The sequence below is a fragment of the Heteronotia binoei genome, chromosome 15, assembly GCF_032191835.1.
Source record: "Heteronotia binoei isolate CCM8104 ecotype False Entrance Well chromosome 15, APGP_CSIRO_Hbin_v1, whole genome shotgun sequence".
Classification (NCBI taxonomy): domain Eukaryota; kingdom Metazoa; phylum Chordata; class Lepidosauria; order Squamata; family Gekkonidae; genus Heteronotia; species Heteronotia binoei.
The window spans coordinates 59,085,560-59,102,295 of record NC_083237.1 but is presented as its reverse complement, the minus strand read 5'-3'; the positions used below and the strand labels follow the sequence as shown (position 1 = coordinate 59,102,295).

At 48.4% G+C, this 16,736-nt stretch overlaps 1 protein-coding gene across 4 annotated transcripts in view; it reads left to right on the top strand.

Moving 5' to 3' along the window:
- GRB7 (growth factor receptor bound protein 7) overlaps positions 1–15,030 on the top strand; it is a 138,470-nt gene extending 123,440 nt beyond the window's left edge. For all 4 annotated transcript variants that reach the window (XM_060256064.1, XM_060256065.1, XM_060256066.1 and 1 more), the window contains 6 exons: positions 2,531–2,611; positions 4,727–4,843; positions 7,766–7,826; positions 10,085–10,172; positions 13,312–13,405; positions 14,770–15,030. In XM_060256064.1, the coding sequence (XP_060112047.1) occupies positions 2,531–2,611; positions 4,727–4,843; positions 7,766–7,826; positions 10,085–10,172; positions 13,312–13,405; positions 14,770–14,916 (588 nt within the window). In that variant the 3' untranslated portion in view covers positions 14,917–15,030. The remainder of the gene's footprint in view (positions 1–2,530; positions 2,612–4,726; positions 4,844–7,765; positions 7,827–10,084; positions 10,173–13,311; positions 13,406–14,769) is intronic.
- The last annotated feature ends 1,706 nt before the right edge of the window (positions 15,031–16,736 follow it).

Genomic DNA, 16,736 nt, shown 5'->3' with positions numbered 1-16,736 from the left:
CTCTTATGTTCTTCTGTGACACAGAGTGTTGGACTGGATGTGCCATGCCTGATCCAACATGGCTTCTCTTATGTTCTTCTGTGACACAGAGTGTTGGACTGGATGTGCCATGCCTGATCCAACATGGCTTCTCTTATGTTCTTATGTGACACAGAGTGTTGGACTGGATGTGCCATGCCTGATCCAACATGGCTTCTCTTATGTTCTTATGTGACACAGAGTGTTGGACTGGATGTGCCATGCCTGATCCAACATGGCTTCTCTTATGTTCTTATGTGACACAGAGTGTTGGACTGGATGTGCCATGCCTGATCCAACATGGCTTCTCTTATGTTCTTATGTGACACAGAGCGTTGGACTGGATGTGCCATGCCTGATCCAACATGGCTTCTCTTATGTTCTTATGTGACACAGAGCGTTGGACTGGATGTGCCATGCCTGATCCAACATGGCTTCTCTTATGTTCTTCTGTGACACAGAGCGTTGGACTGGATGTGCCATGCCTGATCCAACATGGCTTCTCTTATGTTCTTATGTGACACAGAGCGTTGGACTGGATGTGCCATGCCTGATCCAACATGGCTTCTCTTATGTTCTTATGTGACACAGAGCGTTGGACTGGATGTGCCATGCCTGATCCAACATGGCTTCTCTTATGTTCTTCTGTGACACAGAGTGTTGGACTGGATGTGCCATGCCTGATCCAACATGGCTTCTCTTATGTTCTTATGTGACACAGAGTGTTGGACTGGATGGGCCATGCCTGATCCAACATGGCTTCTCTTATGTTCTTATGTGACACAGAGCGTTGGACTGGATGTGCCATGCCTGATCCAACATGGCTTCTCTTATGTTCTTCTGTGACACAGAGTGTTGGACTGGATGGGCCACTGGCCTGATCCAACAGGGCTTCTCTTATGTTCTTATGTGACACAGAGTGTTGGACTGGATGGGCCATGCCTGATCCAACAGGGCTTCTCTTATGTTCTTATGTGACACAGAGCGTTGGACTGGATGTGCCATGCCTGATCCAACATGGCTTCTCTTATGTTCTTATGTGACACAGAGTGTTGGACTGGATGTGCCATGCCTGATCCAACATGGCTTCTCTTATGTTCTTATGTGACACAGAGCGTTGGACTGGATGTGCCATGCCTGATCCAACATGGCTTCTCTTATGTTCTTATGTGACACAGAGCGTTGGACTGGATGTGCCATGCCTGATCCAACATGGCTTCTCTTATGTTCTTATGTGACACAGAGTGTTGGACTGGATGTGCCATGCCTGATCCAACATGGCTTCTCTTATGTTCTTATGTGACACAGAGCGTTGGACTGGATGCGCCATGCCTGATCCAACATGGCTTCTCTTATGTTCTTATGTGACACAGAGTGTTGGACTGGATGGGCCACTGGCCTGATCCAACATGGCTTCTCTTATGTTCTTATGTGACACAGAGTGTTGGACTGGAGGGGCCATTGGCCTGATCCAACATGGCTTCTCTTATGTTCTTATGTGACACAGAGTGTTGGGCTGGATGGGCCATTGGCCTGATCCAACAGGGCTTCTCTTATGTTCTTATGTGACACAGAGTGTTGGACTGGATGGGCCATGCCTGATCCAACAGGGCTTCTCTTATGTTCTTATGTGACACAGAGTGTTGGACTGGATGGGCCACTGGCCTGATCCAACAGGGCTTCTCTTATGTTCTTATGTGACATAGAGTGTTGGACTGGATGGGCCATGCCTGATCCAACAGGGCTTCTCTTATGTTCTTAGGATCTGGCAACTGCTCTGCCTATAAAAGATATCACCCATTTCCTATGCATGCATGATTTGTATTTCTAGATCTAAGGCCTAAGGAAGTTTTAAAATGACCCTAGGGGTGTGGGGGGGAATGCAGACTTTTCCCAGCTATGTCCAGACATATAATTCTCCTGCAAACAACAGGAACACAAGCTCCAGGCCACTGTCTGGAAAAGGGATGGCCAAACTTGCTTAACGTAAGAACCACACAGAATAAACTTCAGACGTTTGACAGCTGCAAAGACATGAACTTCAGGCTTTTGAGAGAAGGGAGGGAGAGAGGAAGGAAGGGGGACGGACGGTGGCTCAGTGGTAGAGCATCTGCTTGGGAAGCAGAAGGTCCCAGGTTCGATCCCCGGCATCTCCAACTAAAAAGGGTCCAGGCAAATAGGTGTGAAAAACCTCATCTTGAGACCCTGGAGAGCCGCTGCCAGTCTGAGAAGACAATACTGACTTTGATGGACCAAAGGTCTGGTTCAGTATAAGGCAGCTTCATATGTTCAAGGAAAATAGATGGGGGAGGGAGAGGTGGAAAGAAAGCAACTTGAATTTTAAATGCCTTCTCCAAGCTGTCGCACAGGGCAGTGGGGGCTTGGAGAGCCACACAATATGTGTGAAAGAGCCACATGTGGCTCCTGAGCCACAGTTTGGCCACTCGTGGTCTGGAATTCTAGACTGTGTTGCTTGCCCCACAGTTACCAACGAAGATTGTTCTCTCCACAGTATGGCATCCAGCTCTACCGGAACTATCAGCAGTGTCAAGCACGGCAAAGAGAACCAGCCTGGATCGGCACCATGCCCCTGGTAAGTTTTCCGCACGGTAACAATTGAATGAGCGTCGTGATCTGACGGTGAAGGCAAATGTAATAAAGTGCAGGCGGTTTGGAAGCATTGTTAACTGCAGTCCATCCAGATGCGACTTGGATGAGCTCTGAAGAAGCTCATATTACGGCGCTTTGTTTTTGAACAGAAAGCACTCTGGATAGGACCTATAGGCTAGCGCCTGTAACGTCACCATACACCTTGCCTTATTCTTGACAATCCCTGGATGCTTCTGCATCTGTTTTTTAAAATGACATTCAGATGCAACCATCTTGGACCCTCTGTTTCAACGTTATGACAGTCCTCACTTTCGAAAGGCTCGTGAGATGAGATTCTCTGTCTTGGGCTTGAAGGGCATATGAATAGCTTCCGTCAGAAATGCCTTTCATGCAGCAGGACTTGAAATTTTGCTGTTGAAGATCATTTCATGTCTTGTTCTCCTTCGCAGCCTTTTAATATCATACAAACCTGATCGTACCATCCCTTTTGCTGAGGAATGATCAGAAAAACCATGCAGAGAAAAGGTTGCCCCACAACTCTAGGATACTGCGCCCTAGAGATTTCAACGAAGCCCTAGCCAGAAATCCTTCGGAAGGATTTGCATTGGAAATAGACATTGTAGGGGATTTAAATCCTTCTGGAGAGCCAGTTTGGTGTAGTGGTTAAGTGTGCGGACTCTTATCTGGGAGAACCGGGTTTGATTCCCCACTCCTCCACTTGCACCTGCTGGAATGGCCTTGGGTCAGCCATAGCTCTGGCAGAGGTTGTCCTTGAAAGGGCAGCTGCTCTGAGAGCCCTCTCCAGCCCCACCCACCTCACAGGGTGTCTGTTGTGGGGGAGGAAGGGAAAGGAGATTGTGAGCCGCTCTGAGACTCCTCGGAGTGGAGGGCGGGATATAAATCCAATATCTTCCTCTACCTCACAGGGTGTCTGTTGTGGGGGAGGAAGGAAAAGGAGATTGTGAGCCGCTCTGAGACTCTTCGGAGTGGAGGGCGGGATATAAATCCAATATCTTCATCTACCTCACAGGGTGTCTGTTGTGGGGGAGGAAGGGAAAGGAGATTGTGAGCCGCTCTGAGACTCTTCGGAGTGGAGGGCGGGATATAAATCCAATATCTTCATCTACCTCACAGGGTGTCTGTTGTGGGGGAGGAAGGAAAAGGAGATTGTGAGCCGCTCTGAGACTCTTCGGAGTGGAGGGCGGGATATAAATCCAATATCTTCATCTACCTCACAGGGTGTCTGTTGTGGGGGAGGAAGGGAAAGGAGATTGTGAGCCGCTCTGAGACTCTTCGGAGTGGAGGGCGGGATATAAATCCAATATCTTCATCTACCTCACAGGGTGTCTGTTGTGGGGGAGGAAGGAAAAGGAGATTGTGAGCCGCTCTGAGACTCTTCGGAGTGGAGGGCGGGATATAAATCCAATATCTTCATCTACCTCACAGGGTGTCTGTTGTGGGGGAGGAAGGGAAAGGAGATTGTGAGCCGCTCTGAGACTCTTCGGAGTGGAGGGCGGGATATAAATCCAATATCTTCATCTACCTCACAGGGTGTCTGTTGTGGGGGAGGAAGGGAAAGGAGATTGTGAGCCGCTCTGAGACTCTTCGGAGTGGAGGGCGGGATATAAATCCAATATCTTCTTCTTCTGTTTTAGATATTCTAAAATTTTATTTGTAATGGGTATCATATAGGCCAGGAGTGGCCAAACTGTGGCTGGGGAGCCACATGTGGCTCTTTCACACATACTGTGTGTGTCTCAAAGCCTGCCCCCTCAACTGAATTGAATGTGTTTAAAGTTGCTTTCTTTCCACCTCTCCCTCCCATCTCTTTTCCTTCCTTCCTTCCTTCCTTCCCGCCTGCCTTCTGGCTCTAAAACATCTGATGTTTATTCTGTGTGTCTCTTATGTAAAGCAACTTTGGCCACTCCTGATATACACCTTCAACTCTTATCATTATCTGTTCCCCAGCAATCAGGTTTTGTACAAATAAAATATTTTGGGGAACAAATTCGGGATTTACCTACTGCTATCAGGGACCAGAACCTGTTATTGAAGAGATCTGTTGCTGAATTCTCTTTTTTAAAAAAAAATCCTGCAGCGCAGCGTATCTGATAACACCCTGGTGGCCATGGACTTCTCGGGCTGCATGGGTCGAGTGATCGAAAACCCCAACGAGGTCCTGACAGTCGCTCTGGAGGAGGCGCAGGCATGGAGGGTGAGTCCGCTGTTGGGCACCTGGTTTGGCACCAGGGGAGCTGATCTCTGTCACCTGGAGATCAGTTCTAACTCGGGGGGATCTCCCAAGTCCCAGCCAGAGGCTGGCAACCAGGGCTTTTCTTGTGGCAGCGACTCCTTTGCATATTAGGCCGCACACCCCTGATGTAGCCAATCCTCCAGGAGCTTACAAGAGGCCCTGTACGAAGAGCCCTGTAAGCTCTTGGAGGATTGGCTCCATCAGGGGTGTGTGGCCTAATATGCAAAGGAACCCCTGCTAGAATTCTATCTCTGGACCCTGTACGAAGAGCCCTGTAAGCTCTTGGAGGATTGGCTCCATCAGGGGTGTGTGGCCTAATATGCAAAGGAACCTGTACTAAGAGCCCTGTAAGCTCTTGGAGGATTGGCTCCATCAGGGGTGTGTGGCCTAATATGCAAAGGAACCCCTGCTAGAATTCTATCTCTGGACCCTGTACGAAGAGCCCTGTAAGCTCTTGGAGGATTGGCTCCATCAGGGGTGTGTGGCCTAATATGCAAAGGAACCTGTACTAAGAGCCCTGTAAGCTCTTGGAGGAATGGCTCCATCAGGGTGTGTGTGGCCTAATATGCAAAGGAACCCCTGCTAGAATTCTATCTCTGTATGAAGAGCCCTGTAAGCTCTTGGAGGATTGGCTCCATCAGGGTGTGTGTGGCCTAATATGCAAAGGAACCCCTGCTAGAATTCTATCTCTGTATGAAGAGCCCTGTAAGCTCTTGGAGGATTGGCTCCATCAGGGTGTGTGTGGCCTAATATGCAAAGGAACCCCTGCTAGAATTCTATCTCTGGACCCTGTACTAAGAGCCCTGTAAGCTCCAGGAGGATTGGCTCCATCAGGGGGGCGTGGCCTAATATGCAAAGGAACCCCTGCTAGAATTCTATCTCTGGACCCTGTACTAAGAGCCCTGTAAGCTCCAGGAGGATTGGCTCCATCAGGGGTGTGTGGCCTAATATGCAAAGGAACCCCTGCTAGAATTCTATCTCTGGACCCTGTACTAAGAGCCCTGTAAGCTCCAGGAGGATTGGCTCCATCAGGGGTGTGTGGCCTAATATGCAAAGGAACCCCTGCTAGAATTCTATCTCTGGACCCTGTACTAAGAGCCCTGTAAGCTCCAGGAGGATTGGCTCCATCAGGGGGGCGTGGCCTAATATGCAAAGGAACCCCTGCTAGAATTCTATCTCTGGACCCTGTACTAAGAGCCCTGTAAGCTCCAGGAGGATAGCCCTGTAAGCTCTTGGAGGATTGGCTGCATCAGGGGGTGGGGCCTAATATGCAAAGGAACCCCTGCTAGAATTCTGTCTCTGGACCCCGTACTAAGAGCCCTGTAAGCTCCAGGAGGATTGGCTCCATCAGGGGTGTGTGGCCTAATATGCAAAGGAACCCCTGCTAGAATTCTATCTCTGGACCCTGTACTAAGAGCCCTGTAAGCTCCAGGAGGATTGGCTCCATCAGGGGGGCGTGGCCTAATATGCAAAGGAACCCCTGCTAGAATTCTATCTCTGGACCCCGTACTAAGAGCCCTGTAAGCTCCAGGAGGATTGGCTCCATCAGGGGGTGTGGCCTAATATGCAAAGGAACCCCTGCTAGAATTCTATATCTGGACCCTGTTCTAAGAGCCCTGTAAGCTCTTGGAGGATTGGCTCCATCAGGGGGGTGGGGCCTAATATGCAAAGGAACCCCTGCTAGAATTCTATCTCTGGACCCTGTACTAAGAGCCCTGTAAGCTCCAGGAGGATTGGCTCCATCAGAGGGGAGTGCCCTGATATGCGAAGGAAAAGGATATGCTACAAAAAAAGCTCTGCTGGCAACTCTTTATATCATGATAGCAAATGTGATTCCAGTACTTTGTACAATTTGGAGGAGGGTGTTTTTGTGTGTGTGTTTTTGGCATTGACATTATCCATTCCAGATAGGGAGGCTGCATCCAGTTAATTTTGATTCACGTACAGTAGACGGTTAAGCAAACAACTAATTATTTTTATTGTACGTTTGCTGACCTAGAATTGTTTTTTGTTTGCGCCGTTTGTGCCACGGTGGGAAAATCTGAAAGTTCTCTTGTGTGGGTTTTTGATAGCATTCACATACGTTGGTGCAGACTGTGACCAAGACAGATGCATCTGTAGCACCTTAATGAGAAAAGACTGATTGCAATTGAAGCTTTTGTGGGTGTGGAGCCCCCTCCTGCAGGGACACCTGACAACGGTGCTCCAGTGTACAAAAGCTTTCTGCCACACAATGAAACTATTCGTTATTCTGGTCCACAGCAAAAAGCAAGCACAGCTGTCTCCTTGGAATTTCCACAAGTAAACTCATTGCCACCCCTTTTTATATTTTATATTTTGTGGGAGGGGCACAGTGAGAGGGCTTCTAGTAATCCTGATATGACCCCTGGGTTTTGGCCACTGTGTGATACAGAGTGTTGGACTGGATGGGCCATTGGCCTGATCCAACATGGCTTCTCTTATGTTCTTCTGTGACACAGAGTGTTGGACTGGATGGGCCATTGGCCTGATCCAACATGGCTTCTCTTATGTTCTTCTGTGACACAGAGTGTTGGACTGGATGGGCCATTGGCCTGATCCAACATGGCTTCTCTTATGTTCTTATGTGACACAGAGTGTTGGACTGGATGGGCCACTGGCCTGATCCAACATGGCTTCTCTTATGTTCTTATGTGACGCAGAGTGTTGGACTGGATGGGTCACTGGCCTGATCCAACATGGCTTCTCTTATGTTCTTATGTGACACAGAGTGTTGGACTGGAGGGGCCATTGGCCTGATCCAACAGGGCTTCTCTTATGTGACACAGAGTGTTGGACTGGATGGGCCTTTGGCCTGATCCAACATGGCTTCTCTTATGTTCTTACTTTCTTTTTGTACCACAGAAGAAGACAAGCCACCGATACAGCTTGCCCACTCCATTCCAGAGCTCCCCACTCAGTGCTGGTGAGTGTCTGTTGTAAGTAACTAGTGCTATATATAAGTAGGAGTTCCTTAACTTTGAAAACGGGATAAAGGCCTCTTCTGCATTTTGTCGCTTGCTTCAAGTTTTTTATTATTCTACGTGTGCTTTGCTCCCTCTAGTGGCTGATTTGATATTACATCACTGTACATCCGATGCAAAAACCAGCAGATTTAAAGTGCAGAGAAATACGCCAGGCAAACAGTGATGTAATGATGTAACTGCTGCTATATGTAAAAAGGAGTTCCTTAACTTGAAAACAGGATAAAGGGCTCTTCGACATTTTGTCACTTGCTTCAGGGTTTTTTTTTTCCTATTCTGCGTTTTTCCTCCCTCTAGTGGCTGAATGGATATTACATCGCTGTACGTCCAGCGCAAAAACCTGCAGATTTAAAGTGCAGAGAAATATGCTAGGCATACAGTGATGTAATATGAACTGACCAACAGAGGGAGCAAAATACATGTGGAAAAAGAAAAAAACTGCAGCAGTAGGGATGTATAAGCAAAGAAAATGAGAACACAGGTGATCCCAGAATATCCAATGAAGTATTGAAGGCAGCAGGGATGGGAGAGGCCAGTCTGAAGAAGACAACTGCAGATTTATACCCTGCCCTTCTTTCTGAATCAGAGACTCAGAGCGGCTTACAATCTCCTATATCTTCCTCCCCCACAACAGACACCCTGTGAGGTGGGTGGAGCTGAGAGGGCTCTCACAGAAGCTGCCCTTTCAAGGACAACCTCTGCCAGAGCTATGGCTGACCCAAGGCCATTCCAGCAGGTGCAAGCGGAGGAGTGGGGAATCAAACCTGGTGCTCCCAGATAAGAGTCCGCACACTTAACCACTACACCAAACTGGCTTTCAAGGACAACCCCTGCGAGAGCTATGGCTGACCTGAGGCCATTCCAGCAACTGCAAGTGGAGGAGTGGGGAATCAAACCCAGTTCTCCCAGATAAGAGTCCGCACACTTCATCACTACACCAAACTGGCTTTCAAGGACAACCCCTGCGAGAGCTATGGCTGACCCAAGGCCATTCCAGCAGGTGCAAGTGGAGGAGTGGGGAATCAAACCCAGTTCTCCCAGATAAGAGTCCGCACACTTCATCACTACACCAAACTGGCTTTCAAGGACAACCCCTGCGAGAGCTATGGCTGACCCAAGGCCATTCCAGCAGCTGCAAGCGGAGGAGTGGGGAATCAAACCCGGTTATCCCAGATAAGAGTCCAAACACTTAACTACTACACCAAACTGGCTCTCTTCTGCCCAAGGATGGAATGAATACTGCCAGACATGACATTTCCTACAAGAGAATCTGAGTCCTTCTGGTTCTCTCCCCTCCTGCAATTCCCAAAGTAGTCCTGAAGGACTTACTTGAAGTCAGGTTTCAACCTGGCGCTTAGCCCTGGCACCCTTTATAAGTCCCATTGCTGGAACATGGGAAGAAGGCATCAGGTCAAGGGTGCCCTTGAGCATGTACAGACTGAAGGGCTAAATTTGAGCCAGGGGCAGGGCTTTTTTTGTCGTGGGAGCTCCTTTGCATATTAGGCCATGCCCCCTGATGCAGCCAATCCTCCTGGAGCTTACAGTAGGCCCTGTACGAAGAGCCCTGTAAGGAATTCTAGCAGGACCTCCTTTGCCTATTAGGCCACACACCCCTGATGTAGCCAATCCTCCTGGAGCTCTCAGCAGGCCCTGTACGAAGAGCCCTGTAAGGAATTCTAGCAGGACCTCCTTTGCCTATTAGGCCACACACCCCTGATGTAGCCAGTCCTCCTGGAGCTCTCAGCATGCCCTGTACGAAGAGCCCTGTAAGGAATTCTAGCAGGACCTCCTTTGCCTATTAGGCCACACCCCCCTGATGTAGCCAATCCTCCTGGAACTTACAGTAGGCCTTGTACTAAGAGGCCTGTAAGCTCTTTGGAGGATTGGCTACATCAGCGAGTGTGGCCTGATACGCAAAGGAGTTCCTGCTACAAGAAAAAGGCCCTGGCCAGGGGCTTAGCCTAGGTCCACTCAAAGGGACTCTGGAACACGTCAAATAGAAAGGGGAGAAGAAAGTGTCTGAGGATGTGTTGGCAGCCTCACTGGACTACAAGAGCGTGGGTCTCCCAGACAGCTTGAACCCTCGTATTCCTCATTGCAGAAAATACGTTGCAACCCTTTATTCTATTCCCTCAGCTCAGAATTGATTTTCTCAAAGTAATCTCTCCTCCCCCCCCCCCCCCACCCTTTTATTTCCCAGCCATCCACAGAACTCAGCCGTGGTTCCACGGACACATTTCTAGAGAAGACACCCAGCGCCTCATCATCCAGCAGGGATTGGTGGACGGGTAAGGTGCTTCCAATATCTGTTCCATTCTCAGGCTTCTTTCTAGCTCGTCTTTATGGAAACCGAGACAAAAGAAAACCTGACTGTATTCAGTGGGTCTTACTCCTAGGTGGGCCTTACTCCGTAGGACTGCAGCCTTAAGGTTGGGCAGTTTCGCAAGGCCTGCAAGACGGTCCTTATTCTTATACTTAGACGGTCCTTGTTCTTATACTGCCACAGGAGGTGGTGGCGGCCACAAGCATAGCCACCTTCAAGAGGGGTTTAGATAAAAATATGGAACACAGGTCCATCAGTGGCTATTAGCCACAGTGTGTGTGTATATATAAAATTTTTTGCCACTGTGTGACACAGAGTGTTGGATTGGATGGGCCGTTGGCCTGATCCAACATGGCTTCTCTTATGTTCTTATGTCCTCTTCCGGTTGGCATATAGCTGACTGGTATTTAACAACTGTGGAGGAAGGCTGTGAGAATAGCACCGAACTGTTTAGACTGTTTCTTTCTTGTTTTTAACTATTGTAATTTATTGAATGTATTTTAATATTTATTAATCTTATTGTTCTGGATTTTATGTTGTAAGCCGCTCTGAGCCCGCCTCGGTGGGGAGGGCGGGATATAAATCAAATAAATAAATAAATAAGTCATAAAGACCATTTATCCAACCCCCGTAATTCAGGGGAAGGGCCAATTCACCTGTCATCCAACCAATTCTTACTGTCTAAGTCAGGGGTGTCGAAATCTGACATAAATGAGACCTTGTCAGGCCGGGCCATATGTGTACCTATTTAAGATTAGGTAAAAAACCCTTAAAACATGATTAAAACGTTAGCCCTCGTCTTAAAGGTGCTTTCTTTGCATCTTTCCCATGGGATCTAGGGAACTGGGCAAAGGAAGCTCTGGCTCTTTCCTTCCTTCCCCAGGGGACCAGGAGGTGGAGGAGCCTCAGCCAATAGAAGGAAGAGAGGCTTGGCTCAGTAGCTCTGCCGTGAGATTGAGAGAGCCTGGCAAAGCAAGCTCTCCTTCCCCCCCCTTCTTCCCAAGGAAGGAGCCTCAGCCAATGGAGACAGTAGAGGCTTTGCTCTGTAGCTCCTGTGTGATAGATCAAGCCTTGCAAAGCAAGCTGGTATGGAGAAGGAAGCAGCCAGTTGTTTGGGGACTTGATAGGAGCCCTCCAAGGACCTTATTCGACCCCCGGGCCGCATGTTTGACACCCCTGGTCTAGGTAATCCAGACCAGAAATGGCTTCCAAGGGAAGCCGATTGTCACTCTTGCTGCTGCCGCAGATGGGAAAGACCTTGCAATGGCAACAGATCATCCACACAGCGGTTTGCTCTGCACTTCCCATGCCTTGACCCCCATGAGTACCAGTTCCCCTGGCAGTGCCAGAGAGCTTTTTCTAGCTTTAAAAAAATCCATTGGCAATACATTGCTATATCGCTATAACGATCTAGCGCTGTGAAGGACTGTCTTCTCTAAAATCCCAACTTTTATTTATTTGTCTTTTAAAAGGCTAATGAATCACGTTAGTAGGTCATTGTAATAATAATTATTGTTATTATCATATGTCAGTGTGTGTAGTATAGCCAGGGGATCCTAAAATTGTCCGACAGCCGGAAGTTCTAGTAATGTTATAATGCTATAGCAATCTAGCAATTGCTGAATTTTTTAAAAAAAAATCCCTCTGGTGGCATGGGAGAAGATGTGGCTTTTGCCCAACCTAGCTTCTGATTGACCACGGGTGATCTGATTGGTTTTGCAGATTTCTAAAAATATCAGCATTCGCCACCGCAGCACCAGAATCTTCACCGTATGACAAAAGACAAGCTGTGTGTTTGCAAGGAAGTATTTTTAAACAATGTAAAAAGGCATCCAGTTAAGTAGGACTTCCACCTGAAATGTAGAAGAGTCACTATTGATGTTATGCATGGTTTCACTCCCTGAAATTTCACCTCTGGCTTCGCTTCTTTCTGGTGGCCATATTGTGATTGTGCCCACCGTCCAGTGGGTGGAATTCCAAAGGTGCCCACAGGCTCAAAGAGGTTGGCAAACCAAAGCAAAACTTCTGTGTGGAAGGAATCCTACTTTCAATCAATCAATCAAAAAAATCACCTTTTATTTGTATCCCGCCCTCCCCCGCCGAGGCAGGCTCAGGGCGGCTAACAACAAAATTCAATATACATTGTACAGTACAACATTTTAACTACAATTAATTAAAATCTATTAAAATTCTATTAAAATTCTGCCAGACAATGAAACTATTAGAGCAAACTTTCAGAGCAAACCACGGGGGGTGGGGTGGAATCTATATTCATAGTCATTAACAGGGGTGGAATTCTAGCAGGAGCTCCTTTGCATATTAGGCCACACGCTCCTGATGTAGCCAATCCTCCTGGAGCTTACAAAAAAGAGCCTTGTAAGCTCTTGGAGGACTGACTACATCAGGGGTGTGTGGCCTAATATGCAAAGGAGCTCCTGCTAGAATCCCACCCCTGGTCATTAATGAATCTGATCAGGGCTCAAATGCCTTCCTGATTTGAAAAAAAGCTGACAAAGCCCAACTAGCAAGATTTCGCTGCCCATGATTCCATACTGCTCTACTCCTGATTGCCCCCCACCATCACATCCCCCAAGAGCCACAGAAATAAAACCCTCCCGAACCCCAGAGCTGAGGAACTCCAGCAGAAGTGGCAAAACAGTATGCGTTTCTGGGGCCTAAATTCCTAGCAATCAGCAAGTGCTCGATTGCTATAGCATTATAACATTACTAGAACTTCCGACTGCCAGACAATCTTAGGATCTTATTCTTAAATGATCTAGTACATTAGCTTTTTAAAATTCCATTAGCATTTTAAAATTCCCAGATTACTTCCTCAAAGATACAAACAACCGTACCAATATCACCTGTCATCAGTCACTCGAAAAGAAACAAAATTGACAAGAGGTTGGAACTGCGTGGTTGTGATAGTCATGAGTTTTCTATGGGGGAGGAGCATCTGAGCAGAGGGGAGCGTGGGTGGCACTGGGGTGGGGGACTGTGGTTGCTTTTGGCCGGAGCAACGCTTGCCTGCCCTTTGTGTGGAGAAGAGGCCATGCGAGATAGTCTGTCTCTAATGCCCCTTTCCTGCTTCTTGGCACCTCCAGGGTATTCCTGGTGCGGGAGAGCCAGCGGAACCCCAAAGGTTTTGTCTTGTCGCTGTGTCACCTGCAGAAAGTGAAGCACTATCTTATCCTCCCGGTAAGCAGGTGCTGCTTCAGTGGACAAATTTTGTCAGCTCAAGGTTAGAACCATAGAGTCGGAAGGGACCTCCAGGGTCATCTAGTCCAGCTCTCCGTTGGGAAATACCTGGGGATTTGGGGAGTTGAAGGCAGGGGAGGGCAGGGTTCGGGAAGGGAGAGCTCTTATCCGGGTTCAGTGCCGCAGAGTCTACTCTCCGAAGCAGCCGTTTTCTCTAGGGGGGAACTGATCTCTATTGCCTGGAGATCCAGTGTAGCAGCAGGAGACCTGGAGGTTGGCAACGCTAGTCCACAGCAGTAGAGCACACATCTGGAGTCCCCATTTGAGGTACAAAAAAAGCTAATGGAGAGCCAGTTTGGTGTGGAGAGCCAGTTTGGTGTAGCGGTTAAGTGTGCAGACTCTTATCTGGGAGAACCGGGTTTGATTCCCCACTCCTCCACTTGTAGCTGCTGGAATGGCCTTGGGTCAGCCAGAGCTCTAATAGAGAGCTAGTCTGGTGTAGTGGTTAAGTGCATGGACTCTTATCTGGGAGAACCGTGTTTGATTCCCCACTCCTCCACTTGCACCTGCTGGAATGGCCTTGGGTCAGCCAGAGCTCTGGCAGAGGTTGTCCTTGAAAGGGCAGCTGCTGTGAGAGCCCTCTCCAGCCCCACCCACCTCACAGGGTGTCTGTTGTGGGGGAGGAAGGGAAAGGAGATTGTGAGCCGCTCTGAGACTCTTCGGAGTGGAGGGCGGGATATAAATCCAATATCTTCTACAATTAGTGTTTGGCGTCTTCCAGCAATCGAGGATAGACTCAGCATCTTGTGGCCCTAACTATACCAAGATGTAGACAGGAGCAAGAATCCAGTAGCACCTTCAAGATGGACAACGTTTGCAGCACAGTGTGAGCTTTCACAAAAGCTGATTCCCTGCCCCAAATGTTGTCCATCTAAAGGTGCTACAGACAGACCATCATGGCTACCTACCTTCATCCATACCAACATGTTAGATTCAACCAGCTTTCTGCCAGAGCAGAAGAAATGAGATGGGGGGAAAGGCAATCGTGGGATCTGTGTAAACATATGAACCTATGAAGCTGCCTACTGCTGAATTAGACCCTGGGTCCATCAAAGTCAGTATTGTCTACTCAGATTGGCAGTGGCTCTCCAGGGTCCCAAGCTGAGGTTTTTCACACCTATTTGCCTGGACCCTTTTTAGTTGGAGATGCTGGGGATTGAACCTGGGACCTTCTGCTTACCAAGCAGATGCTCTACCACTGAGCCACCGTCCTTCCCCTAAAAGCCACATGGAATGGAGGCTATAAGAAAGTGGAGAATTGGATAAGATTGAGTCATTGACCAGTCATCCTTTTTGGATTTCAGAGCGAGGAAGACGGGCGTCTCTACTACACCATGGACGACGGGCAGACCCGCTTTGCCGACCTGATCCAGCTGGTGGAGTTTCACCAAATCAACCGTGGCATCCTGCCTTGCAAGCTGAAGCACTACTGCACCTGCGTTGCCTTGTGAGAGGTTACTGGGCTTCCCCATAGCCTGCCCCATGGCCGACTGCAGCCCAACACAAGGGGAGGAGAGCAGGGGAGAGGGCACCTGTGAACTCAGTATACTGGGACTGATTCCAAACTTTCCCCTGCTCCTTGACCCTGCCTTTGGCTTTACCTACACCAAGAGACTGAGGATGGACCGGATCTGAAGCCTCTCATTCCAACACCTTTCCGGGAGAGTTGTAACTCTCAGAAAGCTCAAGAATGGATTTGAGGGGAGGGTTTGAGGTTCACAGTGATTACAAATTGGGAAATGGTCCGTTAGGTGCTTCTTTGGCCTGTGGTTCTCATTGGACCCAGCAAGGTGGGGGGAGGAATATGCCCACGGCCCACCGAGTGTCCACTCCAAGGCTCTCTGCATTGCCATATTTGAAAGCTTTTGCTGCTTCAGTCTTTGCAGCCCACCCGCTTTACTGAGAATTGGGCTTCCCTGGTTTATGCTTTGTAGCTGTGAGAATTCGTTCCAAGGAAAGGGAGATATGAGGGTGGAATATTTGCTCTAGATTATGGAGAATTCGTTCCAAGGAAAGGGAGGTATGAGATGGTGGAGTATTCGTTCTAAGATGGTGTTCGTTCCAAGGAAAGGGAAGTACGAGATGGTGGAGTGTTCATTCTAAGATGGTGAAAAATTCGTTCCAAGGAAAGGGAGGTATGAGATGGTGGAGTGTTCATTCTAAGATGGTGAAGAATTCGTTCCAAGGAAAGGGAGGTATGAGATGGTGGAGTGTTCATTCTAAGATGGTGAAGAATTCGTTCCAAGGAAAGGGAGGTATGAGATGGTGGAGTGTTCATTCTAAGATGGTGAAGAATTCGTTCCAAGGAAAGGGAGGTATGAGATGGTGGAGTGTTCATTCTAAGATGGTGAAGAATTCGTTCCAAGGAAAGGGAGGTATGAGATGGTGGAGTGTTCATTCTAAGATGGTGAAGAATTCGTTCCAAGGAAAGGGAGGTATGGTGTATTTCTTCTAGATGGCAGAGAATTCATTCCAGGGATCCTTGCAGCAAATGACATTCTTTGTCCTCATGAATATCTATACTGTGTCCAGTCTAGTGAGTGGAGGCTCAAGGCAAGGGGCGGAGAGAAGGCAGTTGGTGACAGACTGGTCAGGTTCAAACAAAAGTCACAGAATGAACAGTTGGGCATAAACCACAGGAAGCAATTCCAGCAACGTTCAACTGCCTTATTACCCTCTTTGTCAGAAAACAGCTAAATCTTTTCTCAGTGTGTCCGAGTGCCCACCCCTAACCCTGTCATTGCCGCTGGATTGCAGGTGACCAGCAAGGTAGTGAGTGCAAAGAACTTGGGCCAGAGGTAGAGAAAATAAATCTGGGGATGATGGAGTCCACTGTTGACCTGGTCTGGAGGTTTTTCTGGGGAGACTGACAGGAGACCAACGGGGTCGCTATGGCGCCTGGGAGATCATCATAGCCCACAGAGCTTTTGACGCTGTGGCCCTGAGTGACTCACGGCCAAAGGCAGCCAAGCTCTGACACCAAGGGTTCTAGCCTCAGTAGTTCCCAATGCAGACTTGTTTCAGTGGTCCCTTCAGCTCCATTTCGTCTGCATGGGACTCTTTCAAGTTTCCCCCTTTGCCGCCACAGTGCTTGTTGGGCGTTTGGCAAATAGGGTTCAAATCACTGTGCTGTAACGTCTCCCGCCCCCGTTTCTCCCTCTAAGTTGTTCGAATGGAGTTTGGAGCTGCTGGTGCTTTTGTCCCTGAGTGCCACAGTTTAGGACCTGATATCAGAAGAATTGGTTTTTTCTCTCCTGTATGAAGAGGTTAA